The sequence below is a fragment of the Hydra viridissima genome, unplaced genomic scaffold, assembly GCF_058129835.1.
Source record: "Hydra viridissima isolate aposymbiotic clone 2 unplaced genomic scaffold, HvirCarnegie_v1 scaffold_13, whole genome shotgun sequence".
Taxonomy (NCBI): domain Eukaryota; kingdom Metazoa; phylum Cnidaria; class Hydrozoa; order Anthoathecata; family Hydridae; genus Hydra; species Hydra viridissima.
This window is the reverse complement of record NW_028324312.1, coordinates 3638854-3661023: the sequence shown is the minus strand read 5'-3', so window position 1 is coordinate 3661023 and position 22170 is coordinate 3638854. Positions and strand designations below refer to the sequence as shown.

Sequence of the window (22170 nt, the reverse complement as noted above, 5' to 3'; positions counted from 1 at the left end):
TGGAATATCAGCAATTCAATCTAAATTTTTTATTAAACCATTTTTAAAAAACTCGCTGCTTTGGTAATACGTTTTGTTGGAGATTTTCTTTCCAAATTTATTGTCGGTATAGATGATTTTGGTATAACAGTTGGATGTATAGTTGGTATTGGTTTTAACTTCTTTATTAAATGAAATCTTTTTTCTTGTTTTCCATGTCTTATATATGTTTCCTAAAAATGTTTTGAACAAATAACTGATGACTTAGTTCGTATCCAGTTTAGTCTATTTACAAATTTTATTCATTATGTTCTTAAATCTTCATTTACAGGAAATAAAACACTGGCACCACATCATGTCTGGAATATTTAGAAAAACAGCCAACAACACAACATTTGTTAACCATTCTTTATTTTCAAAATTTCAATTTTAAATTTATGTAGATTTGTTAAACTTTTATTCAGAACCGCATACTAAACTGGCCTTCTATTTTTTCGGCATATATGCGGAAGGCCGCAGGGCCGGCATATATGCGTTATATATTATTTATTACTATTATTTCGGCATATATGCGTTTATACTATTATTTCGGCATATATGCGTTAGGCCGCAGGGCCGGATTAAACAATTGTGTGGCCCTGGGGCACTGAAATTTGTGGGGGCCCTCGAGAAAGATTTTCAAGCAAGCATAGCTAACGTTTAGTACCGTTATTCCATAAATTGCACACAAGAATTCATAATCACCGAATACAAATACGCGAATCTGTTTTTCTCTAAAATTGAACAGAATTAAATTATTATACATTTCTTTAAAAAGAAACTGTAATCTATCATAATCCTGACGATTGTGGTAAGAAATGAATAGTTGATGATTTTGTTTATGTCAAATATTAGTTGGATGTTTTTGAATAATTGAATTATCTTTTGTAATATGTTCTTACTTCCAAATCATTTTTTGCAACAAATCAATTTCTGATGTAAATCTTGCCAATGAAATTTTCAAATTTGTGCTATAATCCTTTGCCTCAAATATATTAAAAATTGTTGTATTAGTTTTGGCATTAGGCTTTTCCACATTCGCTACTTGATAAAACATTTTGAATGAATCACCTTCATAGTCACCTCCTATTTTTATATGGATTTAATTGTCTTTAATCTTGTTGTATAATAAGAGGTTGTTGCTAAAATTAAAACAAGAAAAATTAGTTTTTGTTTTTATAGTATTGCATTTAATTTATTGTAGTATTTTTAAGTAATTTAATTGTAGTATGTTAAAGTATTTTTTAAAAAAGATTTGTTTGTACCTATCTAGTCTATCTAGTACATTTATTATATGTCCTTGTAGATTTTCGATATATGCACATGGCAATTTCTTGATTTCATAAGAGCCTTTTGAATCCTTTTTTTCAACCATAAATGGAGCGTTTTTAACAATAAGATCATCACATGACCATTTCTTAGCCACATTTCTTTGTTTTGCATTAGAAGCACATATTACATTGTTGTTTTTCAACCACCTAAAATAATGTATTTTTTTATTATCAATAACTATTAAAAGTATGGAATTTGTCTTTTCAAGATTTCTATATAATAATTGCAATCTTGTGTACCTAGATAATATTTTCATGTTGACATAAGTACTGTTCATGTTTGCTTTTAAACTGATCATTTCTTCAGCAGATATTCTGGCTTTTGAAATATTTGATTTGCTCAGAATATATTCTTTTTCATTTTCATTAAAAGATTTCAAAAGAGTAGCAGTTTGCTTGATTGTAGAACTGATGCTTTCTCCACATGTTTTGCTCATATTATGTTTTAGCTGTAATTGTCGTCTGCGAATTGTGCGTAAACATACATCTGAACTTTCTTTGTAGGCTATCAGGCTTGGTCGGGAAAGGCGTGCGATTGCACTCTGATCTTGACCACGCATACAATATTTAGTTGCGACAACTTGCCCACGGCTTCATAGATGTTTTGAGAACATTTCAAAAAATAATCAAGCGCAAAAAAGTTTAACTGGACCTGATTAAATTGTTATAAATTAAGTTTAGAATAATTAATAAACTTCGTCTTTTATGTTGATTTATTTAATAAACAAAAAAGTCAATCTTTTTTTAACCATTTCGCGCTTTGCGTAGTTGGCCTGAGCTTTGCTTTTACATATTACTAGGGAGTTTAGGCAATTTTTATAGCCAATGTAAATCTTTTTTATTAAAAATGCATTGCATTACTTAATATATTTTATTTTTAAAATGGTTTCAACCACTTCTGTAGCTTATTTGGTTCCATAGATATTCGTGTTTTAATATTTTCAACTCAAATACATTTTATGAAATATTTCCTTAAATTATCTCTTTAAACATTAGGCACCGAAAAAAAAAAAACTCTTTTATCTTTTTTTTTTTCTTGCGTAAAAAGTTGCGTTCACAAAAAAATATCTAAAGACGGGGGAAATTTATAAAATCTCCACTTAGAAAACAAAAAACCCACCCTACTACTAGAAAACACGGGTTCTGGCTCATTTCCATTTTAGGTTGATTTTCAAATATAAAAATGTATGTTATTTTAGGTACTAAAAATGGTTCTGGCTCATGACAGACATCGCTAAAGAAATTAATTTTTTATTTCTCTGTGAATATTTTTTCTAGACATCGCTAAAGAAATTAAATTTTTTATTTTGACTTAAATAAAATTCTTATTATAGAAAATAATGGATGCGATAACTAAAGTTGACCTTATTAAAATGCTTAATGGTGAAGAAGTGAAATGTTGTACTGATAAATCTAGTAGATATATTAAGTTTGAAAAAAACGTTCGAAAGCTTCCAAAGAGCACTAAAATGTCGTTTATAGAAATGATTCAAAAAATGCCATTCGAAGAATTTTTTAGAATATTAAAATCTGCTATTGATACATATAATCATATTGAAATGAAAAAAACAACGAATAAAAGTCTATCGAATGCTTTCTCAACAAAAAGAATTTATCGCAATTATAGTGAAAATATTATTAGTAATACGAGAGCAAATTTAGATCATGAAATGATCAATTAAAATTCTTCGAATTTTTAGATCCTTTGGATCCTTATAAATCTGCGATTTTTTAATAATGTTAACATATTATTAAAAAATGTGCTTATGAAACTCGACGTTGATACTTGCAATTTTATCTTTGAGTTTCTCTAATTCTTTGATCATGTTCTTTTTGTTGTTCTTCTTTAAATGCATTTAATCTTTTGCGATTATCATTGTGGAATTGTGTAGCAATTCTGTGCATTTCTAGGTCAAAAGTGGGATTATTTATTTGATGTAGTTCACTGTAACAAAATTCCTCATATTCATCTTGTTCTGTAATACTCATTGTCATTTTTTTATAACAAGAAAAAAGTTTTTTTATTTTTATAATTTACAAGTGGTTTATAGAATAGCGCCTAAAAATGGGATGCTTGAGAAAGGTGAATTAGGACCGAGCAATAATCCAGATCCAATAGATTGATAGTCTTTTCCATTTTTAACAAAGAGTCCTCTACCAATAGTAGGGTTTACCCAAGGTCTTAAAAAGAGTCCAGATCCTGCAGCAGTCATTTTTATTCCACTTCCATTCTTTTTCAAGTAAACGATTCCTCTTCCTGCAATTTTATCAACCATAGCAGAGCCAGCAGAAGAACCTACACCTGCTAACAATCCAGTGGCTAGAGCAGGAACAACCCTTGTGGCAAGAGTGCTACCTAACATACCTAGTAACGGCAGAAGAGCTCCGATAAAGCCACCTTCAACGGTTGAGTTGTATGCAATTTGTCTTTTGCTTAATTTAAGAGTGACTCCTTTACCAGCTTCATACGCTTTTGTGATTTTATTTATTTGAGCATGAGTGAGAGCGAGAACATGTTCACCGTTCAAGTCTTGATGAGATAGTCTTATATTAACATCAGTCTTGTCTTGAATTGCTTTTTTTATTTTATCAGATTGACTTTGCGAAATGTTTAATTTTACTTTTTGGTAACTCATTTTTAAAATAAAAGAAAAAAAATTTCTTAGATCAATGATCCGTGGAATTTCACTTGTGAAATTTTTAGATCCTTTGGATCAATGGTAGTCTATGACTTCTTAGATTCTTCGGATCCGTGAATTTTACAAGTAAAATTTATCGCTGAACAGCGCTGCTCGTAAAAAGGTCTTGAAGCACAGAGGTTATTCTTTCTCTAACGTGAAATCTGAGGATAATGTCTTCACCTCTAAAGTCGATCAAGTTATCGTTTTGATCTAAAATTCTTGTTTCCATTCTTGAAATTCTACCTACTATAATTGGTAAGTATATCAAGTGAAAAGGCTTTTCGGTAATTTTGTAGCCTGGAGGAGAGTCAGGATGAAAAGAGTAAATGTCAGATGTTCTTTTTCCGTTATCATAAGATGCTCCGATAACATCGCTTGTGATTCTGATGATGGTTACATCGTCTATTCTCGAAAGTGCTTCAGACTCGTAATAGTCAATATAACTTGTAACTTTATCTGGATTTGTTAGATCTTCTTTTTTCTCTACATAGGTATATTCTGCTTTATTAAATCCAAGAACAGGGGCTAAACTGTTATTTACGTTAAAATCCACCCAATATTTTGTTGTAGATCCAGGTTTTCCAAATTTCAGTGTACTTCTTAAAGTGGTTAGGTTTGCTCCGATAACAACACCATCCTTTCTATACAAGTTTCCAACTTGTTTTTCCATTTCCTTTTGAAGATAATCATTAATCTCACTAATTTCATACGCTCCTTCTTCGATGTAAATGGTATAGCTGTTTGAACCGGCGTTGGGACTGTATCTGAAAACATTATTGGTCGAATTGATGTTGGTGTAACTGTGAATAGTGTCAAAGCCAACAAGAGCCATTTCATACTTCTTATTGGGATCAAATTCAATGGGGTTGTCATACTCGGTTTGGAGAACGCTGTTTTTTATGGTTGGAGTTTCTTTTTTCGCTTTTGTAAGGAGATAAAATCCGCTCATCTTTTTATATAGAGTTGGGAAAATAAAAATTGTCAAATCCGCTTCGATATTTTCCACAATCCTTTTTCGAGGATAAATCAATGACTGCAAATCCGTGGGGTTGAGACCAGCAGTATTGACAAAAATTTTTAAATTCTTTTATTCCCATGTCGCATGAAACGCGGTCTTTATAAATGTTATTGACATCATTTTCGTCTTGCTCAAAAAGGCAAATAAAGTTTGCATTTGTTCGTATGGTTTGTCTGGGGATCTTGTGGTAATTTTGAGCGAGGTAAAACATGTCGACGTTAGAGTGCCTTCCTTGGATGTAATATGTTTCGCACTTGTTTTGTTTGGTCAATTGCAGATCGTCAAAGATCATTAAATTGTTTTTTGTTGAATCGAGTTCGGAAGGGTTTGGCACATCGTCAGCAGTTTCGAAAAATTGACATTCCATATCCTCTTTGTTATTCCATTTTTTTGAAATTTCATCAATGACACATTCAGGACTTACGTTTAATTGTTCAATTTTGCTTTGAATGTTAAACAAATCAAGAATAACCTCTTTCGGTAATTTCTTCTCGAACGAGTTTTTTAATATTTTATATTCTGGCTGAAAAAGAGATTTTCCAAAGACTTGCAAATGATTGTAATCTAGCCATCCAGGTCTTAAAAGTAAATTGAGTAGCAACGTTGTTTTTCCACAGCCTGATTTCCCAATAATGATTCCGCGTATGCTTTTTGGTAAAAGTTTGTTGTTTTTTCTTTTGCTTTTATTTACATTCCATGACAAATCAATCACTTCCATTTTTTATAATGTTGAATATAAAAAATGTATTGCGTCAAATGTAAAAAAATAACAGAAACGAGCAACTTACACCATGCTATAAGCAAAAGCAATAGAAGTATGCTTAAAGGGACTTGTGACTCTTGTGGAACTACCAAATGCAAGTTTGTTTCTTCAGCAAAAGGAGGAGACTTGGTGGAATCGATCAACAATTTTTCAAAAAAAATAAAGCTTCCATGGGCAAAGTTTCCAGGAGAAATGCACATTCCAGGAATGAATTTTGCAGGACCTGGAACCAATTTAGACAAAAGACTTACTTCCACGGACATGTATCAAGAGTGGAGCAAACCGGTGGACCGAGTGGACAATGCAGCATATCATCACGATTTAGCATATAAATATTTAAACGACGTTCAAAGCAGAAATGTAGCAGATCAAATGATGCTTGAAGAAATGAACTCCATTCCAAACCCCACTCAAAAAGAAATAAACGAAAGAAAACTTATCGCTCCCATCATCAAAGCTAAAGCCAAATTCGGATTAGGTGTTAATGGGAAAAAAAAGCACCGGAGAACCTGAAATGGACGGATCAGCTTGCAGAGGAGCTTCATAAACCAGTAATGCATCATTTTAAAAGAAGAAAAGTGTTTGTGAACGACATCGATGAAATATGGGCTGTAGATTTGGTTGACATGCAATCGTTTTCAAAGTTCAACAATGGAATAAAATATTTGCTCATGGTGATTGATGTGTTTTCAAAGTATGGATGGATCGTTCCGTTGAAAAGCAAAACGGGTATTGAAGTGGCTGAGGCGCTGAAAAAAATCTTCGCAGAAAGAAAATGCATCAAAATGTGGGTGGATAAAGGAAAAGAGTTTTATAACAAGCATGTAAAAGCTCTAGGTGTGCAATTATACTCTACTGAAAATGAAGAAAAAAGTTCTGTAGTTGAACGATGGAACAGAACGATGAAAGAGAGAATGTTTAAATATTTTTCAGCTAACAACGTCAATAAATACATTGACGTTTTAGACAAAATGGTTGATAACTACAACCACACCAAACACTCTTCCATTAAAATGACTCCAGTGGAAGCCAGTAATGAAAAGAATAAAGGTAGGGTATGGATGAATCTAAATGGAAAGGTGAGAGCAGAAAGACAAGAACCTAAATTTTCCATGGGAGATAAAGTGAGGATTACTAAAAAGAAATCACATTTTGAAAAGGGGTATACGCCGAGATGGACCGAGGAGGTCTTTACTATATCAAAAATTCAGTATACAGACCCACCGACATACAAAATCGTTGACGCTAACAATGAAGAAATACAAGGTACATTTTATGAACAAGAAATGCAAAAGACCAATCAAGACATATTTAGAATTGAAAAAGTCATTCGTAAGCAAAAGAACAGATCACTAGTCAAATGGCAAGGATATCCAGACTCTTTTAACTCTTGGGTAGACAATAGAGAGGTGATTTCTATGAAAAAATGATCTTTAAAAATTCGAAGAATTTCCACAGATTCGTAAACGAATCTTTAAAATTAAAAGAATTTAATTATTCCGAAAAACGAGTTAAATAATTTTCTTTCTATATAAAAAAGATGAGTTTTATTACAATTGAAAATTTTGATGAGAGCAAATTATCAGTTGGGGAAATTTACGCAGCAACAAAACCAGTCGTATATCAAAAAGTACCAGTAAAATATTCTTATCCAACTGGAGATGGATCTCTTGTATTACAAACACCTATATTATTTTCGTATGGTGTGTGCGAGAATAAAGATCCATCAACACAAAAATTGACTGGTTATTCCATGCCTTTTGTTTGCTTTGATGCTAAAAAGGGAAAGACAGAAGAAGAAGAAAAGTTTATTAGCATGATGGAAAAGATTAGTTTGTTCATTAGAGGTGAAGTGGATAAATTGTCACCCAAACTTAAAAAGGGAGGAAGAAAAAAGCAAATTAATTCAAGCGAATTGACTATTTTAAAATATAAAGATGGTCATTCTGAATTAGCGCCAGTGTTTTATGCAAAGACGTTTACTAAAAATTCTTCGAATTTTCATGGATCTGAAGGATCTAAAAATAATGAAGATGAAATAGTCATTACTTCTGTATTTCATAGAAAGAAAACAAATCTTGATATACAAAATGGTTTCAAAGGAGAACGTAGTAATAGAAATTTGGTCAGATCTTCTGGACATGATTTTATCAACCAAAGATGTTATGCTATTGGAGGACTTAGAATTGAGGGGGTGTATATTGGTCCTTCGATTGTGTCTATTCAAGTTAAACTGGTCGAAGCCGTCATTGTAAAAAATGCACCTTTGTCTCATAGCACCATGATGTGTGAAGACTTGAATTTAGAGGTAAAAGAATCAGATGAGATAGAACAGGATGATGATGAAATGTGAATTTTTTTTAGATCTTACAGATCAATGGAAATCATAAATGATTTTTAGATCATTTGGATCAATGAAAAATCTGCGATTTTTTAAAATTTTTCTGAATTTTAAAAATGATCAACGTTGAAGGGATAGTACTGCCTAACAAACCTCTTACCAACTTTCAATTAATAGATGCTGCTAAAAAGCTCAAAATTAAAAACTTTAGAGGTGTTTTTGTGAGGGATGAATTGCCAGAAAAGACAAGAAAAAAAGAATGTGGTATTGTAAACACGGGAGATTCTAACACAGATGGATTTCATTGGGTCTGTTGGTATAAAGACGGAGACAAAAAATACAGCTTTGACTCTTACGCTCAGCGACCTCTTGTAGAGCTAGTCCAATATCTGAAAAATCAAAGATTTTCCACGGATCCGGAGGATCTGAAAAGTCCTGTCTTTTACAACAGCGAGAGAGTACAGTTTGGTGACACTTCTTATTGTGGACACTTGTGCCTTTATGTTTTAAAAAAATTGCAGGAAGGGGAAGACTTTCAAAGCGTTATTAACACACTTTGGTGATCTATAAAAAAAAGTCGTACCTATATAAAATGATTGACAAATTTGGAAGAACTGAATTGGGAAGGTACTTTTATGATCCTTCCTCATCAACAACCATAATAGGTGATCTCTATGTTAGAACAGATGGAAACAGCACCATCACTGCAGATTTGGATTACAACTCTCATAAAATCATCAACCTGGCAGAACCAACCAACTCGCACGATGCCGCCACAAAAAATTACGTCGACACGCATTCGACAGGTGGAGGATCCTCAGTTGGCACTGCAGACTTGGATTTGAATTTTCACAAAGCGATTAACTTGAACGAACCGACCAATCTTCACGACGCCGCCACTAAAAATTACGTCGATGTGAGTTCGAGTAAGTGTGTTAAAACAGATGGGACGAGCACCATCACTGCTGACATGGATTTAAACAACCACAAATTACTCAATGTGAAAGATCCAACCACTTCTCACGACGCAGCAACAAAAGCGTATGTCGACACCAAAGTGGCTTATTCCAATATTTTATACACAGACGTCAACATGACGTCACACAAATTGACCAATTTAGCTGAGCCAACTTTATCCTCAGATTCAGCCACCAAAAATTACGTGGACACGCATGCCGGTGGAGGAGGAACGACGATTGGAACAGCTGACTTGGATTTGAATTCTCATAAACTAATCAATGTGCTCGATCCTTCAAACGCGCAAGACGCTGCGACGAAAAGTTATGTAGACTTGTTGTTGCAAAAATCGAGCTTGACCAGTGTCGTCCATGGATCCAGTTTCACCAGTTTGGGTTTTAAGTCTCAGACGTTGGCAGCGTTAACCACTGCTCCTGTGTTTTCGTTTTCTGGAAAATCTGGAGTGTTGAGAAGATTATGGCTGGCTTTATACAGCATCTCTGGAACCAATGTTCCTGGTCAAGTTTTTATTCGAATCTTCACAGACGGAGAAATCAATGTGGGAAATTATGCAGAAGTGACTGACGGAATTGGAGTGGATCAGACAGGACTTGCTACCGATTTGCTTTTTTCACCATTGGGAGGATCGTTTTACGTCAACTCTTTGCAAGGATGCAACGCTTTCAACTCCAATTCTTTGGGAGGATACTTGACGTTGGACATGCCTTTCAGAAACGACGTCTCCATTCAACTGGTGAACAAAAATTCCACAGCCATCACGTATTGGATTCAACCGTTCATTTCCACTCTTGCTTCCATTCCTGCTTCCATCCCTCTTTACAAGCTGTACAGCAAGACGTTCCGATATTTAAACACAACGTATGGTAGCGAATACGTTTTGTTGAACACCAACGGGAAAGGAAATGGAGTTTTTCTGAAATACATCAGAGTGCACGTCATCGGCGCTTCTGGAAACTGGTGGGAATCCAGAGTCAGAATGTATGATGGGAATTTACCTCCTGGAAACGGAACCGTTCTCACTCCTTGGACTCCTTACAACACAAACAATTACACCTACTTTCCTGGTTACGACGCTGACAGCACATGCTTCTTTTCCTCTTCTGGATTGGAAGATTTTTACTTGTCTTCGTGGAACGGATCAAACATCACCTCCTTCAACAACACATCGACGGGACTTCTTTACCAATCCAATGCTTCCATCGTGCCCACTACCACCATTTCCTTTTACAGAAATTTCGGAGAAGCAGACTCCATGCCCAGCGTCGCAGCCGGAAGAAGGCTTGTCGTCACTCTAAACTCCGGAGACGCGCAAGTCGGTCAATCCGGAAGCTTTTACCTTCTCCTCGGACAAGCCTATTATTACGCTTAAAATTTCACAAGTGAAATTCCATGGATCATTACATGATCTAAAAAATTTCAGAGAATTTTCACGGATCCAAAGGATTAAATGTACAGATGAAAAAAAAATTGAAAAATGAGTTAAATAAATTTCTTATTATATAAAAATGAATAACAGACGAGAATTCGTAATACAGCATACGCGTGCTGTAGTCGATCCTGAACCTATTATTATAGATATTGAAGATTTTGTTACTGAAGATGTTGTTACTGAATATGATGAGATAGAAAGAAAAAATAAATTAAAGATTAGAGCTTTGATTAAAGGCTCTAAAAAAGATAAATATAGAAAGTGTGCTTCTGCTGCCTAAAAACAATAGTTATTTTATTCTTTACATGCGGGAATAAAATAATGTATAAAAAAATAATTTTTTTGTAATAAAAAATGGAAAATAATGTATATATAAAACTTTTTCATAATGACCGAAAGGCGCGTAATAGATCCTATCTTTTTTTCGATAAGTATTTGAAGCATCCTCCATCAAAAGTAGGAATAAGATATGAAATATTTGCTCAAAAAGACATTACACTAAATCGGTTAAGCCATCAGAAATTAAATTTTATGTTTGGAATAAAACTTAAAGGCGGATTAGCTTTAGTGAATTTGAGGGAAAGCCTGAAATCAAAACTGGATTATTACAGTCACAGCAACATACTAACAGAGTCGGTGGATAATGTAATCATGGAAATTCACAATAACAGCAAGTCAGATGTTATTATTAAAAAAGGAGAAAGTTTATGCTTTGTCAATTTCATTAATGAGTGAAAAAAAATATTTTTTTTCTATTAATATAAAAAAATGGAATACAATCACGATGCTAAATCTAAACTTTATCCAGGTCTTCCAACAGCTCCTTTTGGTTCTGCAGATGATGGAGGGCATGTTTACCGTCTTCAGAAAATAAGCGAAATCCAGAAAGAGATGGACAACGAGAGGAAAAAGAGAGTGCATCTAAGCAAAAAGTACCATCGCGCTTTCAGAATCATTTCTTTTGTAGACACTACGTTGCAAGCAGGCGGTGTAGCGCTTGGAGTTGTTGGAATTGGAACTTTGAGCACCATCGCTGCTGCCCCTATTGCGATTGCATGTGAAGGTGTGGCTATTGGAATGGGTTTTTTATCCATTGTAGGAGGACAAGTGAACAAAAAACTGACATTAAAAGCGGAGAAGCATGAAAAGATTAAAGTGTTGGCCGAGTCGAAATTAAACACCATCAACAGTCACATTTCAAAAGCATTAGTAGACAACATTGTGAGCGATTCAGAGTATGAATTGATTTTAGACGAGCTTCAAAAGTTTAAGAGCTTGATGAAAGAAATAAGAACTAAAACAAAAATCAACATTGACGAGATAACTAAAGAGTCGTTAATCCAAAAAGGAAGGGAAGACGCTATAAAAGCGTTCAACAATATGTTTCGTAAAAACTAATTTAAAAACACAAATACGTTTACGTTTACGTTTACGTTTTCGTTTAACTTTTTTTCTTGCATTTTAAAAAATGTCCTTTTTTAAAATACTAGACCCAAACAAGAGGGATGAAATGGTGAGAGAATTTGTTGAAAGAAGAAAAAGAATATATCAAGATAGTTTGAATGAAAATATTTATGATGCTAATCTTCAGAATGATTTGAGCAAGCTTTACAAGCCTCTGATTGAAAGCAATGAAAAGATGATCAGAAGCATCGAAGAAAGTCGCAATGAAAAAGAGCTTCCCAGTTTGGATGAGACAAATCATTTAGGAGACATTTCATCCATCTATTTAAATAGGTATAATAATAGACGTTTCGTTGAAAGAAAATACGAAATTAGTAAAACTAGTAATAAATTATACTTTGGAAAAATGGAGGTGGAGGTGGATGGAAATGATATCGTTGTTGGAGGAGAAAAGTATGAAGGAACAAAAGGTCTTTGGGAACTCATGACAGTACCTGAAGCTCCAGACAAAGAATTGGGAAACGTTACCAATGAAGATTTGAAAAACTATGAAAAAATTATTTTCAACAGTGGTGCTATTTTTACGGATTCAAATCCAAACAAGCCAAGAGCCTCCAGAAGCGAAAAATACAGGGAAATTGTAAAACCATTTTGGGATAAATTTAAAAGCGAAACTAAAGTCAAAAAAGGTCATGGAGTGATCATTCTTCCAAGTGACCCAAATGCTCTTGTGGAGAAGCTTGAATTGAGTATTGGTGCATGGCATGCTGGAAATAAAGAGTCTAGAAATGTGGCTGTTTCCATTTGCGATGAGCTGTTGAGACAAAATAGGGTTAATAAAGATCAGTACAAGGCTATGATGGCGTATATCGATATGAAATAAAAAAATCTTTGGAAATAAAAAATGATCGTTTATAGAAATAGATATGTTAAGAAGCATATTGTTGGTGGAAGTGGTATAATTGACACACTTAAGAATTTCTTGAGAAGGGCAGCAACTTCAAGCGCCTCAAGAGCGGCATCTACTTTAGCTAATAAAATTGCAAAAACTGAACTGGGAAGAGAAGCAATCATGGCTACTAAATCTGCAGGAAAAGAGCTAGCTTCTACAGCCATTTCCACTGCTAAAGATGTAGCTATTGATAAAGGTAAAAGGACCATTGAGAAATTGTATGTCAAGACTGGAACTCCAAAACCAAATGTAGCTGTAAAGAATGATCTCAGTCTTAAAAGCAAAGAAATTATTTCAAGCATTGTTAACAAAGCAGCAGCACCACCGGTTATAGATGAATATTCTATGCTTGGAGGATCGATTAGAATACAAGACTTGGTAAAACTTTCAAAGTTCCATGATCCAAAGGATCTAAAAAGGGGAAATGGACTTTTGATTGCATGAGAATCTAAAAAATTCGAAGAATTTCCAATGATCCAAAGGATCTAAAAATTTCACTTGTGAAATTCCACATCATGTAATGATCCGTGGAATTTTTTTCTTAGATGTATAAAAATGGCAAATTCCGATGTTTTAAATTTTACAGAAGAGATTATTGTTGATGAGGGAATTGAGATATTTGAGTTTCATGAATACGAACCAATGGATAAGAATCTAAACGTGGATGGACAAATAAGAATCAATATTCAACAGCAAGATTTGTTCACGCTTCCATCTGAAGCCTACCTTTTGGTTGAAGGAAGACTTTTAAAAGCAGATGGAACTTCCTACGCTGATGCAGACCTCGTTGCTCTTGCAAACAATGGTATCATGCACATGTTCAGTCAGATTTCTTATCATTTGTCGAATCAAGAGGTAGAAACCATTTTCGAACCTGGACAAGCTACAACCATGATTGGTTTCCTCAAATACCCAATAGAGTTTCAATTATCTGAAGGAATGAATCAGCTGTGGCAGAGAGACACGACAGCTTTAGCAAATGATACTAACACTGGATTTATCAACAGACGAGATTACATCATCAAGCAAGGTGAAGAAAAAGGATCGTTTTCGTTTTGCATCCCTTTAAAGCACATTTTCGGATTTTGCGATGATTACGATAAAGTACTCTATGGATTTAAGCATACACTTACTCTTGTAAGAAAGAGCGATAGTGATGCTATTTTTAGAGCAGAAGCAGCAGCTGCAGGAAAAATAGATCTTAACAAATTATCCTTGTTTATGCCTCATGTTACACCATCTGTCGCAAGTAGTAACAATATTTATAAAATCATTGAATCAAAGGTAGATGTACCATTTGCTTTCAGATCTAGACAATGTGACACCATCGCTGTTCCTGTATCAAATAACTTTAGTTGGAGGCTGAGCGCAAGATCTGCTAGTGAAAGACCGAGATATATCATTGTTGGATTCCAAACCAATAAATCTGGAAGTCAACAAGAGAATCCTTCAGTCTTTAATCACTGCGACTTAAAAAACATGTATGTCACTTTAAACAGTGAAAGGTATCCTGCTGTTGATTACAATTTAGACTTTAATAACAACAGATACTCAAGAGCTTATAGAGATGCCTCTAAGTTTGACAATAAAGTTTATGGAACTAACGAACTTATAGCACAACCCAATTTGACTGCTCAAAATTACAGGTACATTTGCCCTCTGTTTGTTTTTGATGTAAGCAAGCAGGCTGAGAGGTTAAAAACTTCAGTGGTAGATGTGCAAATAAAAGCTACATTTAATGCAAACGTTCCTGCAAACACTCAAGCCTTTGCTGTTGTCATTTCCGATAAATTGCTTAGACTTAAATCAGATGGAAGCAGAATGAATATTGTTTATTGAATTCATTTAAAATAATATTTTTCCTTTAAAAAATGAGATATACGAAAAAGGATTTGAAAAAATTACTGAAAGAAAACGGAATTTCTAAAACTTCAAACAATAAAATGTCTTTATTAATGCTTGCGATTGAAAACAACTTGATTGATAAAAACATATTGATTAAAGACGTGAAGGAAGATCGACCAGTGGGTAGACCGAAAAAAATTTTCCACGGATCTAAATGTACAGATGAAAAAAAATTGAAAAAAAATGAGTTAAATAAAATCTTTGCAAAATAAAAGATGGTTTACACAAGAAAGATTTTGAAAAATTTGTTAAAAGAAAACGGAATTTCTAAAACGTCTGACAATAAAATGGCGCTCATGTTGATTGCTGTTGAAAACAATCTGATTGATAAAGATTTATTTTTTGGAAACTCTAAAAAGGCTAGACCTGTTGGAAGACCTAGAAGATATGAGAAAAAAGAAAAGAAGCCTTTTAATCCAAAATACGCTAGACTTGGTTTAATTAGAAATAATCCTTTAGGTTTGAGAATAACTAATGTTGATACTGGTGAGGTGGTAGAATACAAGTCTGCTTATGAATCGCATAAAAAGACAGGGCATTGCTGGCAGTACTTTGTTAACCGAAATGGAAAAGTAGTTGATGGATACAGATATGAGATCAGTGGAAATTCTTTGGATCAATGAAAAATCTTTAAATTTTTTAAATTCGCTTACGAATACATGGAAATCACAAGTGATTTTTTAAGTTTCTTTGAAACAATTGAAATTCTTCGAATTTTTAAATTCTTTTATATTGAATTTAAAAAAAATTGAAAAATGAGTTAAATAAAAATCTTGCGTTAATAAAAATGGAAAACAAAACGGTGAAAGGATTAAAAGAAATTGCCAAAGGGCAAAAAATAAAAGGATACTCTAAAATGAGAAAGGGGGAACTTATAATGGCTTTGCATCCTTCTGTTCCCACTAGAGTTGTCTCTGCTACTGCTACTGCTACTGCTCCACGTCCTGCTTCTCTTCGTAGACGAACGACTGAGGCAAGACCGTTGCCTGCTCCACGTCCTGATCTTAGTTCGATAGCTCCACGTCAAAAGCCTGTCATCGCTCCAAAACCAGCGATCATCCCACCAAGACCTGTTGGAAGACCTCTTATTGCTCCGAAACCAATTCATTTACAAAATCGCAGATTTTTAATGGATCTGAAAGATCTACAAAGTCAAAGAATTTCCAATGATCCAAAGGATATGCAAAAACAGATTCTTGATGAGCCTGTTTCAGATTCATCGCCTGTCATGACACCTATGTCGGTTACTGCTCCGAGATTGCTTTCAAGAATTGCGACAACTGTTTACAACGGTTTTAACCGAGTGCTTAATGTCATTGATCCCTACGTTCCAGAATCGGTGAAGAATGTAGTGAGAAATGTGAGCAACAAAGTGAATAGAACGGTGGGGTCTCTCAAATCAACGGTCCTCAAATCAATTGTGCGCAATACAGTTTACAAACCCCTCATTCATTTTCAATTGACCGATCAAGCGCTGAAGCGTGTTGTCAAACAATTTTCACATCAAGTCAAAGGAAACCAAAAGGATGCTTCTGCCTTTTTAAATTTGGCGAAAGACGGAGTGATCAAGATTCTTCAAGAGAATAAAAACAAAAAAGCGATCCTTGTTTTGACTATCGATATGGAGAGCGTCAGCATTACTACCGGAGAGGAGGTGCATCGAATCGTACCTTTTTTGTCAAAAGCTGGTATTATTTTGGAGTCGACGAACTTGAGCGAATTTTATGAAGAAGCAAAAGATAAGATCCTGGAAAACATGGAAAAATACAACAAAATGGGCTCGAATTGCACAGTGTCCGCCATCTTGAAAATGGACATCAATTTAATTGACTACAAGCCCATCGGTGGTCGGTCGTATATCCCTCTCGACGATTTTTTGGCAAACAAAAAAGCAATCATCAACATGCAAAACGAAGACAACGAATGCTTCAAGTGGTGTATCACCAGGGCATTGAACATGAAAGAAAAAAACGGAGAAAGGATTGACAAAGACTTGATCGAAAATTCAAAAAATTTAAATTGGGAAGGGATTGATTTTCCTGTTAAACTCGATCAAATCAAAAAATTTGAAAAAAATAATACAGACATCAGCGTCAACGTTTTCGGTTATGAAAATAAATCCATTTACCCTTTACAAATATCGAAATGCTTGAACAGAAAGCATGAAATAGATTTGCTTCTTATTTCAGATGAAAAAACAAATCATTATTGTCTGATCAAAAATCTGAGTCGACTCATTTCATCCCAAGCATCAAAAGAAAAAGTAAAAAAATATTTTTGCAGAAACTGCTTGCAGGGGATGAATAGCGAGGAGGCTCTTTCAAAGCATTCGACCTATTGCAGAGAGCATGACTCGGTTCGAATGAATCTCCCTCCAAAAGATTCGTTCATGAAATTTGAACACCTGAGAATGTCAATGAGGGTTCCATTCATCATTTACGCTGATTTTGAAAGCTTTGTCAAACCGATGGACTCGTGCGAACAAAACCCAGGTCAGTCGTACACCAAAAAGTTTCAAAGGCACGTTCCGAGCTCATTTGCCTTTCACATCAAATGTTTTGACGAAACAGTTTACAGAAGTAGTCCAACAATATCTGTGTCTGAAAGCGAGAATGAGGACATTGGTGAATATTTTGTCTGCGAGTTGGAAAAAGAAATAAAAGAAATTTTTGGGAAAAACTTGAAAAAAAATATGGTCTACACAAAGGAGGATGAAAATAATTTCAAATCAGCGACGGTTTGTCACATTTGCGAAGAAAAAATTATCGATTCAGAAAAAAAGGTGCGTGATCATTGCCATTTTACTGGAAAGTACCGTGGTGCTGCTCATGATGCTTGCAACATAAAATACAAAGTCCCAAAATTTGTTCCAGTCGTTTTTCACAATCTGTCTGGTTATGACAGCCATTTGTTTATCAAAAAATTGGGTGGAGAAATAAACTGCATCCCATGCAACGAGGAAAAATACATCAGCTTCTCTAAAAAAATCAAAGTTGGAGAGTACACTGGGAAAGACGGAAAACTCAAAGACAAAAAAATTGAATTGAGGTTCATCGACAGTTTTAGATTCCTTTCCTTCAGTTTGGATACTTTGGCGAAAAATTTGAAGCCGGAAGAGTTTAAAAACCTCTTAAAATATTTTAATGGAGAAAAATTCAATTTGCTTCGAAAAAAAGGCGTTTACCCTTACGATTGGGTGGATGGATTCGATAAATTTAAAGAAACGCAATTGCCACCTAAAGAAGCCTTTTATTCTAGACTAAGCGGCAAGCACATCACTGATGAAGAATACGCGCATGCGCAAAAGGTTTGGATCGTATTTGGATGCAAAACGTTCAGAGATTATCACGATTTGTACAACGTGTCTGACGTTTTGATTCTGGCGGACGTCTTTGAAAATTTCAGGGACGTTTGCATGAAACATTACAAGCTCGACCCAGCCTGGTATTACACGTCTCCCGGGTTGGCTTGGGACGCTTGTTTGAAACTGACAAAAATAAGATTGGAATTGTTGAGCGACCCAGACATGCTTCGAATGATCCAAAAAGGAACACGTGGAGGAATCAGCATGATCTCCAATCGGTATGGAAAATCAAACAACAAATACATGGGCGACTCGTACGATCCAAGCCAACCAACAAAATTCATTCAATACTTGGACGCCAACAATTTGTATGGATGGGCCATGAGCAAGCCTCTTCCCGTTGGAGGATTCGAATGGATGACAGAATACGAACTAACCAATTGGAAATCGGTTCCAAGCATTTTAGAGGTTGATTTAGATTATCCGGAAAGCCTTCACGATGAACACAACGATTATCCGTTGGCCCCCGAGAGAATGAAAATCGGAAAAGTGGATAAGCTCGTTCCAAATTTAAACGACAAAAAAAATTATGTCCTTCACTGTGAAAACCTGAAATTATATGAACGATTGGGAATGAAAATTTCAAAGGTGCACCGAGGCATAAAATTTGAGCAACGGGATTGGATGAAACCATACATTGACCTCAACACAGAATTGAGAACAAAGGCTACCAGCGAATTTGAGAAGGAATTTTTCAAGCTGATGAACAACTCGGTGTTTGGAAAAACAATGGAGAACATTGAAAAAAGAGTGGACGTGAGACTGGTAACAACAAAGGAAAAGGCAATAAAATTGGCGTCTAAACCCAACTACGACCGGCACACGATTTTCGATGAAAACTTGATTGCCGTTCACATGAAAAGGACAGAAATTTTTTACGACAAACCGGTTTATTTGGGTATGTCCATTTTAGATTTGAGCAAAACCTTAATGTTCGAGTTCCATTATGATTACATTCGAAAAAAATATCCTGGAAAAGCAAAGCTGTTGATGACAGACACGGACTCGCTAGTTTATGAAATCAAAACAGAAGATTTTTACAAGGACATTGCAGATGATGTGCTTGAAAAATTTGACACGAGCGACTTTCCAAAAGACCATCCTGCCATTCAAAGCGCTGGGTTCAAAGTGGGTTTAAACAAAAAGGTCATTGGGATGTTCAAAGACGAAACCGGAGGAAAACAGATTGAAGAGTTTGTCGGTCTCAGGTCGAAATTGTACTCTTACAAAATACATCAAGAAAAACAAGAGAAAAAACACAAAAAATGCAAGGGGGTGAAAACATATGTAGTTGACAAATACATAACACACAACGATTACAAAAATTGCCTCGAAACCAAAAAAGAAAAGTTTAACAAAATGAATGTCCTCCGATCCCATTTACATGACGTTTACACGGAGGAGATCAACAAAACCTCTCTCAGCTCCAACGACGATAAGAGGATCATTTTGGAAGATGGAATCCACACGTTGGCCTATGGTCATCGTAAATTGAAAAAAGTTCCAGAGGCAGAATCAGAGGCAGAGCCCGAGGCAGAATCAGAGGCAGAATCAGAGGCAGAATCAGAGGCAGAATCAGAGGAAGAATCAGAGGCAGAGCCCGAGGCAGAATCAGAGGCAGAGCCCGAGGCAGAATCAGAGGCAAAAAGGTTGATCGCAGAGTGCAGAAGGATAATCGAGGAGAACAAAGAAATCTCAAATAGGTCAAAAATACTGATCACAGAGTGCAGAAAAATATTCACAGAGAACTATAAAATTTAATTTCTTTAGCGATGTCTAGAAAAAATATTCACAGAGAAATAAAAAATTTAATTTCTTTAGCGATGTCTAGAAAAAATATTCACAGAGAAATAAAAAATTTAATTTCTTTAGCGATGTCTAGAAAAAATATTCACAGAGAAATAAAAAATTAATTTCTTTAGCGATGTCTGTCATGAGCCAGAACCATTTTTAGTACCTAAAATAACATACATTTTTATATTTGAAAATCAACCTAAAATGGAAATGAGCCAGAACCCGTGTTTTCTAGTAGTCACCCTATTAGACTACCAAAAAAAAAAAAAAAAAAACTGATTGACATAATAAATAAATAGTTGCAGAATCTATTTTTATGTGGAGACGAAAGAATTAGCTTATTTTACTTGTATATAAACAAAACTAAAACATTTAAAATTAAATAACTTTATCAATTCTAAAGCAAAACGACGTCCCCAAAAAAATTATTGTAGTGCAACCTTTTCTAAAAAAACTAACATCTATATATACGTATATACTATTTATTTTCATGGGTGGGTTTTCATTCTTCGACACCTACATAAAATCATTTGTGGCGTTTTTTGGACAAAGTTTTTCAAAAACGTACGATATATTTTTTCCGCGATAAAATGTCACGTGACAAAACTCCCTAATATTACATACAATTCTTTAAAAATGTTAAAAATAATTCCGCAATGTGCTTTTTTTTATTTTATTTTAATTAGTATTTGAAACAGAAATAAGTAAATTTAAGTTTAAGTATAACAAATTTTTAAGAATGACATCTGAAGCAAAAAAAATTAAAGATAGTAAACCCATATCTAAGAACTTAAAAACTTTTCTTTCGTGGGGGAAAGAATCAGTTATTGGATACACGGAAGAAAATGGCTTAGTTGTCAAAATATGGTGTAAGATTTGTGCTAGGAACAAAACCGAAATTTTAACGGATGCTTTAGTTAAAGGAGTATCGAATAATTCTTTGACAGCGTTTACGGAGGGAACTTGTGTGGTGACAAAGTATCAGGTAAAATTAAAATAATTAGCTTGTTCTTAATTTGTGACTTCAGGAAATAATTTAAACATAATTTTCCTACCATTATATAACTTTTAACTGTTATTATCTTATAATTTACTATATTACTAAGTGAATAAATTTTTTAGAGAACTGCTTAATTTGAACCGTGATTTTTTCTTTGATAATAATAAAGGTTGATCGCCATCTTAGAGAGCAAAGCCATGGATTAGCGGTGCTTATTGATAATGGTAACTCAGAAGATCCTGGAAGTAGTTGTGTTGCTAACCTCGATATGGAAAACTCGTTACCTATTACACAAGACAACCGCGAAGCGCTATTAAAGATGATTAGAACAGCCTATAAAATGGCTCTAAAACCAAGCATGCCACATAGCCGTTTCAAGACACTGATCAAATGCCAAAGACTTAATGGTGTACTCCTTTTAGAAGGAAAAGACAACAATAAAGCAGGTTATTGATTTTTAGGTTCAGTTTCTCTTTCGTAATTTGATAAAACAATTCAAATGAAAAAATCAAATTAAAGTTACGTTACTATTATAATGAAAGTTTAATTTTTTTTCAAGATTTTACATCCGAATGGTCTTATCCTTTTGATTTATCCATTTGATTTTTTAATTTGAAAAATATTTTTATTGTTTTTTAATTTAATTTTTAGCACGTGAATATATCTCATGCATTGCCAGTGCTATTAAAGAAAAAGTTGCTAAAATTGTCAATGAAGCAAACTTTTTCTCCATTCTTCCCGATGGTTTTCAGGCTAGAAAAACAAAGGATGAAAAAGAGTTGATTGTTGTGCGCGTTGAACGCGAGGGGACCCCTGCCTGCTTTGTAGTTTCTTTACTTGATATGAACAGTTTGGGTGGAATGGGTGCCAATACCATTAAAAAGGCTATTGATAGCATTTTTTATTGAAACCGGTAGTGTTCCTTTAACTGCGTCAGCTTAAAAATACAAAATTGTAAGCGCTACGTCGCGACGTAGATGAATCATCATTCGTCGCGACGAATCATCATTTTGTAGATGCGTATACGCATCTACAAAATGATGATTTGAGGTATGATTTGAAATTTCATATCCGCTTCTTGCAATCAAAAAATATATTTTCTTTCTTAGGTCTAATTAGAAGTCAGGTTTGAAAACCGGTATATATTTGCCGGTTTTCAAGTCTGACCTACGTTGAAGTTCGCTTTATGCAT

At 34.5% G+C, this 22170-nt stretch overlaps 1 protein-coding gene and 2 pseudogenes across 1 annotated transcript; 2 read left to right on the top strand and 1 right to left on the bottom strand.

The window, feature by feature from the left end:
* Positions 1–916: 916 nt before the first annotated feature.
* LOC149880103 (uncharacterized) lies at positions 917–1829 on the bottom strand (annotated as a pseudogene).
* An 11728-nt stretch (positions 1830–13557) lies between these two features.
* On the top strand, positions 13558–14754 carry LOC149880102 (uncharacterized). Its single transcript, XM_090069992.1, has one exon. The coding sequence runs from the start codon at positions 13558–13560 to the stop codon at positions 14752–14754; it is 1197 nt and encodes a 398-aa protein (XP_089926118.1).
* A 5963-nt stretch (positions 14755–20717) lies between these two features.
* LOC149880101 (uncharacterized) lies at positions 20718–21959 on the top strand (annotated as a pseudogene).
* The last annotated feature ends 211 nt before the right edge of the window (positions 21960–22170 follow it).

What these genes read in the sequence shown, in the direction of transcription:
- LOC149880102 (XM_090069992.1), top strand. Translation starts at nt 13,558, where the DNA reads ATGGATAAGAATCTAAACGTGGATGGACAAATAAGAATCAATATTCAA.